Source organism: Mytilus trossulus, chromosome 11 (genome assembly GCF_036588685.1).
Source record: "Mytilus trossulus isolate FHL-02 chromosome 11, PNRI_Mtr1.1.1.hap1, whole genome shotgun sequence".
Lineage (NCBI taxonomy): Eukaryota > Metazoa > Mollusca > Bivalvia > Mytilida > Mytilidae > Mytilus > Mytilus trossulus.
This window is the reverse complement of record NC_086383.1, coordinates 238,354-256,860: the sequence shown is the minus strand read 5'-3', so window position 1 is coordinate 256,860 and position 18,507 is coordinate 238,354. Positions and strand designations below refer to the sequence as shown.

Genomic DNA, 18,507 nt, shown 5'->3' with positions numbered 1-18,507 from the left:
ATCCAAATAACAATTTAAAAATTAAACCATTATAGGTTAAAGTACGGCCTTCAACACGGAGCCTTGGCTCACACCGAACAACAAGCTATAAAGGGCCCCAAAATTACTAGTGTAAAACCATTCAAACGGGAAAACCAACGGTCTAATCTATATAAACAAAACGAGAAACGAGAAACACGTATATATTACATAAACAAACGACAACTACTGTACATCAGATTCTTATATGATGCCATTTCCAATGATTTCTAGATGGGCTGTTTAGAGCACTGTAAGAACAGTTATTAAACCACCATGGTCCTTCTTTTTTGGCGCAGCTGGAACTGTGTAAATCATTATCCCTGTCAACAGTAGAGAATTTCATTCCGTTGTGGTAACTCAACGAATCTCCTTAAATTGAAATACATATTGCGTCGTTTATATTCCAATAATTTAATTTTGGATGTAACGCGTCTTCTGATTGGCTGACGTTATTTTGTTATGAGCCCATTGACATAATTTAGTCATGTGACCGTGACGTCATCAACGTTTTTCATGGTTTTATACGGTTTGAAATGGAATTAAGAATTACATTATAAATGACTGCTACGCGCGTTATTCAGTGTGCACCAAATTTTGTATGTTATTTCTTCATAGACAGAAAAAATATTACAGTCATTCCTTAAAGAATAAAACATAAAAAAAATTGCTTGAACGTTGACGATATCATTTGCATACTAAATACGCGCACATTTTTTCGTATGTAATATATGTTACCGTAAGTGTAATTGTATCTTCAAGTTCATCGGAGTATGTGTTGTTTTTTCACTTATTAAAGAAACTGCTTTTGTTGAGTCAGTCAGAAATCACAATTCATTTTATTGCAATGTTGCTTTACATAGTTTGTATGCTTAAGATTGAAATTTCACTGACTATCGTGCATGTTGACAATTTAAGTCTCTGCCATAATGCACGAGGCCAGAACATTTAAAAATCCCAAACACAATACAAGTGATGAAGAAATGATAATATAAAAAAAAACTGAAATTAAAGAGAAACTCGACAAGAAATTATAAAAATATGATTGTAAGGAGATAATTATTATATTCTGTTTATATTCAACTTGAGTTATGATGCTGCTTGTTAACAGCAATTGTCTTACCTGCATCGCCGCTATAAACACCAATCGTCAGCTTGTACTGAGATGTTGCATCTCCAACAACAAATGTCTTATATTTAGCATACTTCTTTTTGCTGTTCTTATCAGTGAGATCTATTCTAAGCTCGTATGTACCACTGGACGTCAAACGGTGGATATGTTTGTTGCCTAAATAAAGACGTATAACTTATACGTAATGTGTTTTCATATTACGATTAAAAACATAGTTTTGAGTAAATGACAAACGCTAACGTTAGATTGATTGATGAACTTTATAGATTGTTTATAATAATTTGATAATGATAGTCTTAATGGCAACATTTCAAATAAAAATTGAATCAGAACATGTCACCTGTTTGGGGTTACAAGATTGCTACATGAATGCATATTTATTTTTCACACTAATGAAAGTTAGGGAAGATCATTTGCTATTTAAAAAAAAAACATTTTTATACCAGAAATATATCCAATTATTTAAATCGCTTATTATAAATTAAAAAAGTTTGTCGGGAGAATTGACTTTGCATACGCTGTAATCATATAAATAAACGCAACAGTTTTATACCGTTGTTCGAAATTCATAAATCGATTGAGAAAAAAACCCAAACAAATCCGGGTTACAAATTAAAACTGAGAGAAACGCATCAAATATAATAAGAGAACTACTATTATATGTTATAATACTTATTTGTTATATGTTTTAAGTATACATACCAAGCCAATATTCTCCATTGACGTTACCGAACCCGTTTTCGCATTCTCTCCAATTTCTCTGGAAGTTAACAGAATCGTAATACCTTTTCTGGATAATCTTCAATGAATTAATAAAATAATGACATTGAAACTAGAATATCAAGCAAAAGCAATATATCCAACCATGTGATGAAACTCATTCCTATCGATATTTTGCCAACAACTGCAATTTACAAAATGTCACAGAATTCGGAAAATCTGTATGTCGTTTAGAATATCTTATTGTATGCTGTCTTTTTAAAGTTTTGATACTTGTATACACTTCATCAGTAAACTGAGAGCTATTAAGTATTGGCCACTAACATGACTAATGATAATAACTTTATAGCTTTTTATAGCTGACTATGCGGTATGGGGTTTGCTCATGATTGAAGGCCGTATGGCTACTTATAGTTGTTAATTTCTGTGTCATTTTGATCTGTTGTGGAGAGTTGTCTCATTGGCAATCATACCACATCTTCTTTTTTTTTTAATATATATATCATTACAATAAATGAGTGTCGCATTCGAAAGATCTTGTTGAGTTATCTTTTTGAAGGATTTAATACTTGTATAATTTTTTTTCAGTAAACTGAGACGAGTGCTAACGCGCCTAATGTGTGTCTTATATAGCAGTATAAAGACGTAACCATACGCATCAAAGTTTTATGTATGTAGATAAAAGTTTTTCATATTCTTAATTGGATTTGTTACATATAGATATAATTTGCAACCGTTAATGAAACTTTGACATATTTGGTATGTTAAGAGAACACTTTGTCAATTTTTGTTTTGAACTTGTCTGTTATCAATATTCTCAATAAAACAATTATTAAAGTTAATTTATGTTTTCAGATTTACTTTGTATATGTAACAGTGAATTTGTATAATCAGGGATTATGTAGAATCACTGATTTTTCAGGGAATATGTAGAATCACTGATTTTTCAGGGAATATGTAGAATCACTTATATCATTAGTGATTATATGTAATCTCTTAAAATGAACAGTGATTTTACATAATCACTGAACATTGTAATAGTTATTCTACAAATTCCCTAATATGATTTCAGGGATTATCAATAATTTCAGGATCCTTTGTTTGATAATTGTTTTTATTATAGACAAGTTATAATTTTTTTTTCATATTCCTTGCCAGATGAAATAATTTTGGTTTTAAGCACAGAGGATGATTTAAAAGAAATAACCAACACAGGGTCTCGAGATACAGTTGAAGACTTCAAAATTAATGATATTAACATTCCTTTTATAGGGATAACGTTACATGTATTTTTTGTTTCTTAAAAGCCAGCATCATATGGATATTCATGTTATATTTGTAAATCTACAGAGCATGTTATTTGGGGTACGTGTAAAACAAATGTTGAAGAAGATTATGAGAAGATTATGGAACATCTGTTTTGTAGGTTTTTGTTGGTTTTTGTTCAAATGAACATGAACTTCAAACTGACAAATAAAACAAAATTTTAGAGGAGGCTGACATTTGGTGTAATATTCTCATAGCAATGCCATGGAGTAACAAAAAGAAAGGAAAACCCAAAAAACTTAATGGCAATTGTTCTGTGCCTTGCCACAAAACATGGTATCTTGCTGAAACCAGTTTTGGGGTTGCTAATTCCCTTTTTTTGGGAATACCCTTCAGATGTTTTTACTGAACACTTTATTTCTCTTAGGCATGTCGTAAAATCTGATTCGATATGTGAAGGAAAAGGTTTTTCAAAATGTGGATATTTTTGTAAAAACAGATGTGAAGCATATTATTTTAATATATTGTGTTTAACATTTTAATATATTGTGTTTAAAATTAAAAAAAATTGGGGTTATTATTTTGATATATTGTGCTTAACATTTTACAAATAATGTTTATAATGATGTTTTAATGATTTTATAGAAACAATTATTTGACTTTTATTCATTTTCTTTATAAATAAAACTATTTCTTCATTTCAGTTATTATGTTAATCACTGACGTTTTTTCTAGTGATTATACATAATCCCTGAAAATTTAGTGATTATATAGAATCCATAAACTTGCCAGTGATTCTACATAATCCCTGAAAATTTCAGGGATTCTACATAATCACTAATTATACAAATTCACTGTAACATATTTATATATATAAATTATGATACACAGTTATTCAATGTTTACTAGTATACTGAATCTTCACTGTAAAACAATGTATATTTCTACTCTTTATGTAGTCTTTTAAAAACGTACAATATCGAACGACAGTAGCAGGTTATTTTTCTTTGCGTTATATCGCTCGCACTTAATTCAGGTTGCATTCTATTGTATATTCATACTCATAGCATAATACACATTTTTAGTTTAGAAACAGACTTCTTAGTGAGCCTGATGAGAACAATTAGATATAAATTGATGTGATAATTGAATGCTTCTTTATGTCATTGGGTTGTTAAAGCGTTGACCGAAATACATTTTCTATAAGCGCGGAAGCGCATCATTCTAAAAATGTACGCACGGTCAACGCTTTTACAACCCTATGAAATTACTTAATGAAGCATTCAATACTTATAATTACATGTTTTTCGCTATGATCATGAAAACACGATTCCTATCCTGTTTTCCTTGTATTTGAATATGCACTTTATTGTGGAAACGTGTGTCATCATATATGTTTCAATTCATGCAATTCATTTTAAAATGAAAAATGACGCGAGATTGCTGCTAGCCAATCAAAATAACGTATACCTATGAAACATACATCTAATGTAATTATATTATTTTTGAAAAAAGAACGTACTGTCCATCCCCCGCCGTCTGTATCCATGTCACAATAAGCCTTTACTCCTTGTGTTTTCTTAGGAAATATTTGGTAGACACCAGAGGTTGCTTTATATTTCTTAATCTCAGTGCAGTCCTTTGCAGACCCTACACATATCCCTGCAATTTATATACACAACAGTTTTACATATTTGATAGAAACAAATATCTTTAATTGAACGTAACAATATTTCTTTTAATTTTTATCCTTCTTATTAGAAACAATGATGATAGTTATCTAGATTTTCTTTATCTTTATCCTCCTTCTCTTTTTTTTTTTTAACATTCACTATAATAAAAAGACATATTGATATAATAAAAAGGCAATGTGGTCTATTTACCTTTCACTTCATGTTTCAACAGCCTGATAATCCTTGAAATTTCTTTTTCGCCACGAGATTCTATAAAATTAATATGCAAAATGTTAGCCAAATCTGATGATTCATTATTACTCAATTTAAGCATACTTGTGTATGCCTTTTGTTGAGAAATAAATTTACATTAACACATTGCATTGCCTTTTTTTTTTAACAAATTTAATTTGATATTAAGCCTCTACATCAACGACTTGAGTATATTCAGTCCTTTCTTCTGAAATATTTAAAATATTTTTATATTGTTTCCATTGTTGTTACCACAATTCCGTCCTCTTTTCACAACGACGGGATACACATTTGGAGTTGAATGCTGCATTGTTAGTCTTATATTTTCTTATTTCCAGTTTGTTTTATCTCTGAACTTAAATAGCCTTTTGTGTCATTCGATCCTTCGGGAAAGTTGTTTCATTGGCAATGGTACCACATCGTCTTCTTTTTATATTTTGGTATCTTTCCCCTCTGTTTTAAACCGTCAAAATTTTCTCTAAATTACATTTGCAACTACATATTAATATGGTGTCTGATGATTAACACTAACACTACCGATTGTTTACACCGGATGGTAGCAAATAATTTCATGAGATATTAGCTTGAAATTATATATACACGTCGCAGAGCTGATATAGCAAATAGGAGAGAACATGATAAAGGGATGGTGTTGGGATAAAGAGGACAACATTAGTATACCGCTGTTTAATAGTCATCATTTTATTAAGCAAAAGCCAGAAAAATGAAAGAAATCATTGCTGTGTACATGTATAAGCAGGATGGAGCTAATTCCAAACTGTTTTTGATAATAAAAAAAATTTGTGAAAGTATGGAATGATTTGCTACAAGACTTCTGTTACATTTCGGGTTATAATAAAAATTGTTACTATTTCAGTTAATGGGTCGTCAGTGGTGTTCGTTATAACATGTTTATCATCCAAAGCCTAACACTGTTTCTATTTCTAGTGCAAAGACTTCTTTACGTTTGTTCTGATGCAATATTTCAATTCGTTGATTTACTTTTCCTATGTATAAACCTCTAAGGAAAATATCTATAATGTATATATGTATATGTAACGCTTATACAATATACTGACCTTCTAGGATCCATTTTATATCATTCTTCAACTGTTTGTTCATCTTTACTACATCTTTATACACCGCTATATCTATTAAAAAGACAGTATTTGAATATGACACAAATACAGTTATCCCTTTTAATCTGATACAATTTGTTTTACGTGGATTTTTATTAAGGCATTGCTCTACTTGTTTAGTATCAATCAGGTCGTGAGTAGATTTTAAGTGTTTTTGTTTTGGTATTACAGAGTTTTTGTCTGGTTGTTTGTCAAAGAGAGCGAATATACAACCATAGCAAAGGGATCAATTGAAAATCAGGAAGCATCAGACAAACAACTTTAATGTATGACAGTGCTTGTTATAGGAATTTTGTAACTCAAACACAATTTTAACTCTGGTATTTTTTGATGAGCACGGTATTAACGATCATAAACCGGGTCAAACTCCTGTGCTACAAGGGGTAATTAGTACCTAGTCCAAATATGCACTTACTGTGCTGCTCTGGGTTTTTTTAATTAGCGATAAACACTCTTGGGCTGACCTTATGAGCCGAATATATCTCTGCCTTTAGTCGGTTGACTTAATGTACTTTTGTTCGCCAGTGTCAGTCTATTCGGAAAGACTCCATGTTTTCCTTTAAATGCCTTGTGTTAAATGTTGTCGTTATGCTGCATACGTTTTGATCGTATGCTCAAATTTTCTTTTATTGATCCTTTCTCATTTTCAATATCTCTTAACTTGGCGCTTTCGACAAGATATTTTAAAAGTAAAAAAATAAATTAAAACATATTCACATAAAAAAATATCATATACTTACTTTTGAGTATAGATTGTGTATCTTTCTTAAGTTGTGTAACGTCTCTGTCTTCATTTTCATGCAGACATATTCCTATCAATTAAAGTAGTTATGATATTTCAATATGAAATCAATCTTAAAGCGTTTATTTTGATTTAAATAAAATGATGGAAATTTTTTTTTAGTATTTTGAATGTTGTTTTTCTATATATAATACTTTGTAATCTAATTTAAACAACCTCCGTTAATGTAATTATATTTGTGACAATTTGTTTTAAAGAAGAGCTTTTTGTTTGTCATATGACACCCTAAGTGTAATATATCAACGATTTAAGAAGCAACATTAAACGCAAGCCTTGGATATCAGATGGAAAATATAAAGCTCAAACATATCAAACGAATTGAAAACACTTGTCATATTTCCGACTTGGCATTCAAAATTGTAGGAATAGACCCCAAAACTAATCTAATTACATGTATGTCATGATGGATCAATTAAGCGAAAATAAAAACATAAAATAGTAATGTTTTTTTTCTTCTGTCACGTGTTTTAAGATAAAAAATAAAAACATCCGTATAGATGTTCAAAAATAAAGATTAACTTTAAAAATTAGAATATAGTTATATTTGCAAAGCAGAGGAGTTTCTGCATGTTTCAGGTTGACATATTTTTTAAAAGCGATAATCCTCTTGACATATATTCCTCCTCTCTGATCAGCAGTATATGATTTAATAAAAAAAAAACATTGACGCAATGTTATTCAAACTTTGCATGCCTCACATTGGAATAAACATTAGAGGGTTTCTCGAAAGATGTACCACTAGTTATGAACATACAAAAGGATCCAAAAACGGTAATTGTACCTTGTAATTCGTGTAAAATATCATCAACTCTAGTCTTCTCCTCTGATTCTCTATATGTTCTCAAAACTGAAATTAAATTTGATATCTAAAAGTGTGTTTTGTATTTAAGTTATCTTCACGTGCCATGGATATGCCATAGCGGAAACGTTTTTAATCAATTCAAATCAGATTCGTTTACTTATGTAATTGCCTAATTTAAAATGTTGTCAATATTTATTTTCCTTTATATTTTTATCTATTATTGACCTGTTGCAACCATAACAAGATACCTTTTAAAATTATTTGTAATCATTGTTGTTAAATTTGTTAAGCCCTAGCTACAAATGTTCACATCACCTTACATTTTGTTTTCGTCCGTCCAATTACAAATAAGCATTTGCACATGTTGTAATACACCCCATACAAGTTATCGCACCCCTGACTTTTCTAACATATGCATATTTTATCAAAGGCTGTCTTTGGTATTGAAGATAGAAAATAATTAACTTTCGATGCTTATAAATAGAAAGGATCCATCGCTTCTTCCCAAAAGACAAATACTGAAATAAGCAAATGTAAAAAAAACAAGGCTTTGAGCTTAAGTAGTAAAAACAGTTACAAAAGCCAAATTTAAACACGAAGGAATTAAATGACAGTTGTAAATAACTGCAGTTTATTGATTTTGCCTGTTTAAGATGTATCGATACTTATTACTAAAAATGGCGAAACCAAAGTATTTAATGTTATTTGATATCGTATTTTTACTGTTGTATCTATTACTTCCCAATTGGTATTTTTATTCATCGTCTTGTAATATACAGTACTTGCAACCTTAGGCGTTACTGTTTTAGCGATCAATCAGCGGTCATCGATCAGCCACCGATCAGTCAAGTTCGCGTCAAACTCACGTCAGCAATCCGTCAGACTTATAGTAAACAAGTGCACACCCGTGATATCGCGGATCCGTGACTGAATTAAAGTATATAACTATGCCTAAGCCTTATTTTAGTAATTGGTATTGTCATCTGATAAAGTCATGTCGATTATAAGATACACAGTTTTCTCTGCTTTCAAATCTTTCTGTTTGAACCCGCCGACCTGGAACTTATCAATTATTGGAAATATTAATTATTTGGAAAACAAAAGGTCCAGGCTATCCAGGAATGGGGTATTTTTTAATCAACAGCATTGTCCTATATTAGTTATCTTAGACAGTCTTGCTGATTGCTGAATAAAGCTAAAATAGGGAACAATTTGCAATGATTGAATTTAGTCGTGTCAGCCCTTTGATTATGACCCGTGTATATAGCAAAATCCTAAATACACCGTTTGGTGGTGCGCCTGTCAAATGCGGAACGTACAGATAAGGTAATAGCTAACAGGTGAATATACTATTGGTATCGGTATCGGATTAGACCCGGAACTTGTTAATTATTGGCAATATTAATTATGTGGAAAACAAAAGGGTCTGGAGTGGTGTAATTTTTAATCTACACCATTGTCCTATATTAGTTATATATAGAGTTGAATTCTTTGATTTGTCGTTTTTACCCGATGACGGCTGACAAATTGGACCTCGTAATTTTAGTATTATAGAAGTAATTGACTGATCGGACTGATCGGACGGATAGTACCGATTGACCTTACTGACGGATTGAACTTTAATACGTCACATGATATACTAGTACAAATTACGGAATCTTAGTTTCGTTTAATTTAATTAAAATGGTGAACCGTGAAATACCAACGTTCAAGTACAACTGATACATTTTTTATTAATTATATAGCAAAGTTTTATGAATTGAAATGAAAAGAAATGTACAGATAAAATCTAAATTAAAATATTATCATTAAAGAATGGTCTTTTTCATTTTTATTTAGGTTATATTATATTTTCAAACGCGGTTATATTATATTTTCAAACGCGGCAAGTTCTAAAACGGTGTCTATATCAGTCGCGATTTTGATTTTATTATATTCCATAAATACTCGAGAAAACGAAATGAAGGGATCAGTTATTGAAAATTTTAGTCTATTATTTTCAATACTTTAAATTTTGGTATTCTTATCATTATAAAATTCAGTAAAAACACTTATCACAATCACGGCCTTTCTATATTCTTGTCACAATCAAAGCCTATAAAATAACAAATTACAAAATATGCTGGTTTTTTTTTTTAACAAGAAATATCAATAATTTGCAAACAACATTACATTATATTTTACTGATAGTCTTTTTTGCCTTATTAAAAAATAACCATTCCTAAACAATAAAAAGTACAAAAATCCAAAGGTGGTCATAATATTCTATGAAAATGAAGAATAATTTCATGTTTGATCAACAAAAACAAACCGTTAACTTTAAGGTGTCAGACCACCAATTACTGCCTCCAATTTAGAACGTATGTAAAAGTAGCCCTACTCTGACACAAAATAGTGCTTTTGATGTCCTTGTTTACTTGAACTCACCAACAAATTTGCAGAAATGAAACTTTTGGTGAAAGAGAAAGAGAAAATTGAGCCAAAATTTACTTGTCTGTGAGTTTGCATTAAAAATTGTGGATTAATGCGCTCCATAGTATACTAATTTTAGATTTCCAGAAAACCAGTTTTTTTTTTTGGAGTACCTCTGTTTAAAGGTCAGTTATTTTGTTAGAAGGCTTTAAAGGTATGGTGAAAATTGGCATGTAGAAAGCTAATACATGTACAATTAAGAATATACCTGGTTTCTATGATGTTAAACTTAAGGTAAAATATTTGGAAAGCTGTGAAAATTGCAAAATTTGGTTGAACAGATAGGGATTTTTAATTGGTGGTCTGACATCTTTAAGAGATATGCGGTGAAACCCAAAATTCAGAAAACAATTGTTTTTTTGGTCTTAACTGATCATTTGAAATAATAGTAGCTACATTTTAATCTTTTTTGGAGCAAAAAGTCACATATTGAGAATTTAGAGCCTTAAACCTGAATGTGTGCTATTTTTAGCTTTTCCCACCCTGACAATATGTTTTCATATAAAAAATGTTATAAATTGTTATAAATGCACAGTAAGTTGTTTCTGTGGTGTTAAACATTTAAACATAGGTTGATTGCTACCCCAAAAAAATTGTCGTCATGAAGATTTGATGAAATTATTTGATTTTTACCCCTTATGTCATTGCGGCATACCATGTATATGGCAGTTAACATAGCCTGATATAAACACTGCATAAACTCACAAAAATATCATTTATTATCCCAAATGAAAGTTTTATACTTTAAATTTTATTGACTGATAGTAAATAAAACAGTTAAATGACCATGACTGCACTTTTGATCAGTTAATAGTCGCATTACTGACACCAGGTGTAAAAAAGGGGGGTCAATATTCCTTGACTCTTCAATACCTTGGACTTTTTATTAAACTCATTGTAAAAATAGTGGAAAGTCTTTAAAGCAGTAGAACAAACAAAGAAAAATCAACAAAAGCTGATCTTGATATTGAAAGTTTATGTTTCTCTAGTCCAAAATGAGATTTTCAAGTATTTTCTATCAAATGCTTACATTACAGTCAGTTTAAATTGAGCTGTGAAATTTGTAATATGAGTCGCATTATGCTCAGAAAGGATGTTTTTAACTTCAAATTGACTAAGGATTAAGAATAAACAAAACAAAAGATTTCTGATCAACTTTTTTTGCTCTTTAGGTGTCAGACCACCAATTACTCCCTCCAATTTAGAACGTATGTAAAAGTAGCCCTACTCTGACACAAAATAGTGCTTTTGATGTCCTTGTTTACTTGAACTAACCAACAATTTTGCATACTATTTTAGATTTCCAGAAAACCAGTTTTTTTTTTTTTGGAGTACCTCTGTTTAAAGGTCAGTTATTTTGTTAGAAGGCTTTAAAGGGATGGTGAAAATTGGCATGTATAAAGCTGATACATGTACAATTAAGGATATGCCTGGTTTCTATGAAGTTAAACTTAAGGTAAAATATTTAGAAAGCTGTGAAAATTGCAAAATTTGGTTGAACAGATAGGGATTTTTAATTGGTGGTCTGACATCTTAAGCAGATCTGTTCTTGAATTATTCACATTTTGTACAAAGTACATATCAAATATATTTATAACAACTCATTGCAATTGAAATTACAATATTTTCAAATATGAGAAGGAATATTTACATTTTCAAAAGTACATAAATCCAATGGCGGTCAATAATTTCAATAAAATATGGAAATATTTGCATTTTAGGCAACGCCTACAAAAATTTAGTATCTTTTTCATTAAAGTAAACATAATTTATGAAGAACAACCAATCCTGATAAACAAAAAGAACTGAAATCATATGGCGGTTAATAATTTGTATAAAAATAAAGCAATAACTGCATTCTTAAGCTTATTCCACAAGAAAAAAAGTTTAAGTATTTTAATTCTTATTATATCCTATTCTAATTAAAAGACTTGTCTTGAGATGTTAAAAATAACTGATTTTAAATAAAATAGTTTTATTTTTGATAAAAAGAATAATAATTTGGGTTATTTTAAATAATGCGAATAAAATTTAAGTATGATTTTTCTGACATTCTTTTAATTCTATGAAAAACAACTTACTCTAAACTATAAAAAGTACAAAAATCCAAGGGCAGTCAATAATTTCAGTAAAATATAGAAATATTTGCATTTTAGGCAACGCGTACAAAAATTAAATACCTTTTTCCTTAAAGTAAACTATTTTTGAAAAACAACCAATCCTGATGAACAAAAAGTACTGAAATCATATGACAGTTAATAATTTGTATCAAAATAAAGCAATAACTGCATTCTTATTCCACAAAAATAAAAGTTTAAGTATTCTAATTCTTATTATATCCTATTCTAATTAAAAGACTTGTCTTGAGATGTTAAAAATAACTGATTTTCAAAAAAATAGTTTCATTTTTGATAACAAGAAGAATAATTTGGGTTATTTTGAATAATGCGAATTAAATTTTAGTATGATTTTTCTGACATTCTTTCAATTCTATTGAAAACTACCTATACTAAACTATAAAAAGTACAAAAATCCAATGGCGGTCAATATTTTCAGAAAAAATGAAGAAATATTTACATTTTAGGCAATGCGTACAAAAATTAAATACCTTTTTCCTTAAGGTAAACATATTTTATGAAAAACAACCAATCCTGATGAACAAAAAGTACTGAAATCATATGACGGTTAATAATTTGTATCAAAATAAAGCAATAACTGCATTCTTATTCCACAAAAAATAAAAGTTTAAGTATTTTAATTCTTATTATATCCTATTCTAATTAAAAGACTTGTCTTGAGATGTTAAAAATAACTGATTTTGAATAAAATAGTATCATTTTTGATAAAAAGAAGAATAATTTTGGTTATCTTAAATAATGCGAATAAAATTTAGGTATGATTTTTCTGACATTCTTTTATAATTCTATGAAAAACAACTTACTCTAAACTATAAAAAGTACAAAAATCCAATGGGGGTCAATTATTTCAGTAAAATATAGAAATATTTGCATTTTAGGCAACGCATACAAAAATTATATACCTTTTTCCTTAAGGTAAACAATTTTTATGAAAAACAACCAATCCTGATGAACAAAAAGTACTGAAATCATATGGCGGTTAATAATTTGTATCAAAATAAAGCAAAAAAAAAAGTTTAAGTATTTTAATTCTTATTATATCCTATTTTAATCAAAAGACTTGTCTTGAGATGTTAAAAATAACTGATTTTCAATAAAACAGTTTCATTTTTGATAAAAACAAGAATAATTTTGGTTATTTTAAATAATTTCGAATAAAATTTTAGTATGATTTTTCTGACATTCTTTTAATTCTATTGAAAACTACCTACTCTAAACTATAAAAAGTACAAAAATCCAATGGCGGTCAATAATTTAAGTAAAATGAAGAAATATTTGCATTTTAGGCAACGCGTACAAAAATTAAATACCTTTTTCCTTAAAGTAAACATATTTTATGAAAAACAACCAATCCTGATGAATGAAAAGTACTGAAATCATATGGCGGTTAATAATTTGTATCAAAATAAAGCAATAACTGCATTCTTATTCCACAAAAATAAATGTTTAAGTATTTTAATTCTTATTATATCCTATTCTTATTGAAAGACTTGTCTTTAGATGTTAAAAATAACTGATTTTAAATAAAATGGTATCATTTTTGATAAATAGAAAAAGAATTTTGGTTATCTTAAATAATGCGAATAAAATTTAAGTATGATTTTTCTGACATTCTTTTAATTCTATGAAAAACAACTTACTCTAAACTATAAAAAGTACAAAAATCCAATGGCGGTCAATAATTTCAGTAAAATAAGGAAATATTTGCATTTTAGGCAAGGCGTACAAAAATTAAATACCTTTTTCCTTAAAGTAAACATATTTTATGAAAAACAACCAATCCTGATGAACAAAAAGTACTGAAATCATATGACGGTTAATAGTTTGTATCAAAATAAAGCAATAACTGCATTCTTATTCCACAAAAATAAAAGTTGAAGTATTTTAATTCTTATTATATCCTATTCTTATTGAAAGACTTGTCTTTAGATGTTAAAAATAACTGAGTTTAAATAAAATAGTATCATTTTTGATAAAAAGAAGAATAATTTTGGTTATCTTAAATAATGCGAATAAAATTTAGGTATGATTTTTCTGACATTCTTTTATAATTCTATGAAAAACAACTTACTCTAAACTATAAAAAGTACAAAAATCCAAGGGCGGTCAATAATTTCAGTCAAATATAGAAATATTTGCATTTTAGGCAATGCGGATAACAATTTTGTATCTTTTTCCTTAAAGTAAACATATTTTATGAAAAACAACCAATCCTGATGAACAATTGTACTGAAATCATATGGCGGTTAATAATTTGTATCAAAATAAAGCAATAACTGCATTCTTATTCCACAAAAATAAAAGTTTAAGTATTTTAATTCTTACTATATCCTATTCTAATTAAAAGACTTGTCTTGAGATGTTAAAAATAACTGATTTTCAATAAAATAGTTTCATTTTTGATAAAAAGAAGAATAATTTGGGTTATTTTGAATAATGCAAATAAAATTTTCGTATGATTTTTCTGACATTCTTTCAATTCTATTGAAAACTACCTACACTAAACTATAAAAAGTACAAAAAATCCAATGGCGGTCAATAATTTCAGTAAAATGAAGAAATATTTGCATTTTAGGCAACGCGTACAAAAATTAAATACCTTTTTCCTTAAGGTAAACATATTTTATGAAAAACAACCAATCCTGATGAACAAAAAGTACTGAAATCATATGGCGGTTAATAATTTGTATCAAAATAAAGCAATAACTGCATTCTTATTCCACAAAAATAAAAGTTTAAGTATTTTAATTCTTACTATATCCTATTCTAATTAAAAGACTTGTCTTTAGATGTTAAAAATAACTGATTTTCAATAAAATAGTTTCATTTTTGATAAAAAGAAAAATAATTTGGGTTATTTTGAATAATGCAAATAAAATTTTAGTATGATTTTTCTGACATTCTTTCAATTCTATTGAAAACTACCTACACTAAACTATAAAAAGTACAAAAATCCAATGGCGGTCAATAATTTCAGTAAAATGAAGAAATATTTGCATTTTAGGCAACGCGTACAAAAATTAAATACCTTTTTCCTTAAAGTAAATTATTTTTGAAAAACAACCAATCCTGATGAACAAAAAGTACTGAAATCATATGACAGTTAATAATTTGTATCAAAATAAAGCAATAACTGCATTCTTATTCCACAAAAATAAATGTTTAAGTATTCTAATTCTTATTATATCCTATTCTTATTGAAAGACTTGTCTTAAGATGTTAAAAATAACTGATTTTAAATAATATAGTATCATTTTTGATAAAAAGAAAAAGAATTTTGGTTATCTTAAATAATGCGAATAAAATTTAAGTATGATTTTTCTGACATTCTTTTAATTCAAGAAAAGCAACTTACTCTAAACTATCAAAAGTTCAAAAATCCAAGGTCGGTCAATAATTTCAGTAAAATAAGGAAATATTTGCATTTTAGGCAAGGCGTACAAAAATTAAATACCTTTTTCCTTAAAGTAAACATATTTTATGAAAAACAACCAATCCTGATGAACAAAAAGTACTGAAATCATATGACGGTTAATAATTTGTATCAAAATAAAGCAATAACTGCATTCTTATTCCACAAAAAATAAAAGTTGAAGTATTTTAATTCTTATTATATCCTATTCTAATTAAAAGAATTGTCTTGAGATGTGAAAAATAACTGATTTTCAATAAAATAGTTTCATTTTTGATAAAAAGAATAATAATTTTGGTTATTATAAATAATGTGAATACAATTTAGTATGATTTTTCTGACATTCTTTCAATTCTATTGAAAACTACCTACTCTAAACTATAAAAAGTACAAAAATCCAATGGCGGTCAATATTTTCAGTAAAATGAAGAAATATTTGCATTTTAGGCAATGCGTACAAAAATTAAATACCTTTTTCCTGAAAGTAAACATATTTTATGAAAAACAACCAATCCTGATGAACAAAAAGTACTGAAATCATATGACGGTTAATAATTTGTATCAAAATAAAGCAATAACTGCATTCTTATTCCACAAAAATAAAAGTTGAAGTATTTTAATTCTTATTATATCCTATTCTAATTAAAAGAATTGTCTTGAGATGTTAAAAATAACTGATTTCAATAAAATAGTTTCATTTTTGATAAAAAGAATAATAATTTTGGTTTTTATAAATAATGTGAATAAAATTTTAGTATGATTTTTCTGACATTCTTTCAATTCTATTGAAAACTACCTACTCTAAACTATAAAAAGTACAAAAATCCAATGGCGGTCAATATTTTCAGTAAAATGAAGAAATATTTGCATTTTAGGCAATGCGTACAAAAATTAAATACCTTTTTCCTTAAAGTAAACATATTTTATGAAAAACAACCAATCCTGATGAACAAAAAGTACTGAAATCATATGACGGTTAATAATTTGTATCAAAATAAAGCAATAACTGCATTCTTATTCCACAAAAATAAAAGTTTAAGTATTTTAATTCTTATTATTTCCTATTCTAATTAAAAGACTTGTCTTGAGATGTTAAAAATAACTGATTTAAAATAAAATAGTATTATTTCTAATAAAATCAAAAATAGTTTTGGTAATTTTAAACAATTGAGAACAAAATTTTAGTATGATTTTTCTGACATTCTTTTAATTCTATGAAAAACAACCTAATCTCAACTATAAAAAGCACAATTACCAATGGCGGTCAATAATTTCAGTAAAATATAGAAATATTTGCATTTAGGCAAAGCCTATAAAAATTTATTATCTTTTTCATTAAAGTAAACATACTTTATGAAAAACAACCAATCCTGATAAACAAAAAGTACTGAAATCATATGGCGGTTAATAATTTGTATCAAAATCCGTTCGATCCGTGCATACATTTAATTTACTAATCGATCGATGACCGTTGTCACGGTAACTCTCACATAGGTTATTTGACTTATCTGACGGATCCTATGGGTCACCGATCACTCATCGATCAGTCAAACATCCGTCACCGATTATCATCGATCAGTCAAGTTCACGTCAAACAGTAACGTCTAAGGTTGCAAGTACTGTACCATAATAAAAACTGGAATCCAAACAATTTCGTGAAATTTAAACAAAAATAAAATTACCAAGTGACGTTGCTCAACTATGTGCATTCTTATTAAATGATAACACATATAATTATCCTACCTTCTCTGTCTTTTGATTCCAAGGAAAAAGTTACGACGAACAGAAGTGACAACACGATAAGCATCTTGAACATATTGAGCAAATGATGTTCCTCAACAAACGAGACAGTGAAATTGTTGTATTCAAATAAAGAAAAATATCATTTGATATAAAATGATTTTGTTGCATGTTAACTTTTTTCAAAACGTATTAAATTTCACAGGTATCCAGATGGTGCATTCTTTTTTACATTTACTCAGCAGAAAATTTTTTCTATTATTTGAAAGTTTTGATTGCAGAAATAAAGCATTACAAATAATTTTTCATGATTTTTAAATAATATAAAATTTAAGGAATAAAAGTACAAATTGTCGGAAGCATTAAAGCTTCATTAATAATTTTGCATAATCGACTTCGTTCATATCTTTTAAGCACAATAGTCAACACTTCTGTGTTGTAATGAAGTACAATCAACTGTTTATAAAACTTCCAAAAATCAAAAATAGAAAACTGTTTTGATAAGCGAATACTCATTATCGCTCTTCTTTAAAATTATATTGGAGTAGCTTTCGTGTCGTTGACAACCCTCTGAATACCATATAATGTTGACAAGGACGAGAAAAAAAAACCAGAAAAAAACTTCATAAGAAAACCTCATAAAAGTAGTGACTAAATATAAATATACAACACAAAAATGCAATGTAGACAATTCTAGTATGACGTCCTCCAAACGCTTTGGGTACACATCCGTGGTAAAATGTGAATATATTGATTTAGCTGTTCCGATCGTTTGATTGATTGATTATTGGTTGCTTAACGTACAGTGGCAAATATTGCATGCATATTCAGGACGAGAACAAGTTCACAATAATTACAATAGGTAGGTTGTTACAATAGAGGCCATTCAGGAATTATGGTCGGAGAAATCTGGACTGCTACCGGAAAAGGAGGGTATATGG

General features: G+C 28.4%; 1 protein-coding gene across 1 annotated transcript; it reads right to left on the bottom strand.

Moving 5' to 3' along the window:
- Nucleotides 1–214: 214 nt before the first annotated feature.
- Nucleotides 215–17,680, bottom strand: LOC134691537 (fibrinogen-like protein A). The gene is made up of 9 exons (XM_063552103.1): nucleotides 17,570–17,680; nucleotides 7,784–7,849; nucleotides 6,941–7,012; nucleotides 6,141–6,212; nucleotides 5,020–5,079; nucleotides 4,659–4,798; nucleotides 1,853–1,949; nucleotides 1,142–1,306; nucleotides 215–390 (listed from the first exon to the last, which is right to left on the bottom strand). Exons 1-9 carry the CDS (start codon nucleotides 17,640–17,642, stop codon nucleotides 215–217), a joined length of 921 nt encoding a protein of 306 aa, XP_063408173.1. The 5' UTR covers nucleotides 17,643–17,680.
- Nucleotides 17,681–18,507: the final 827 nt, after the last annotated feature.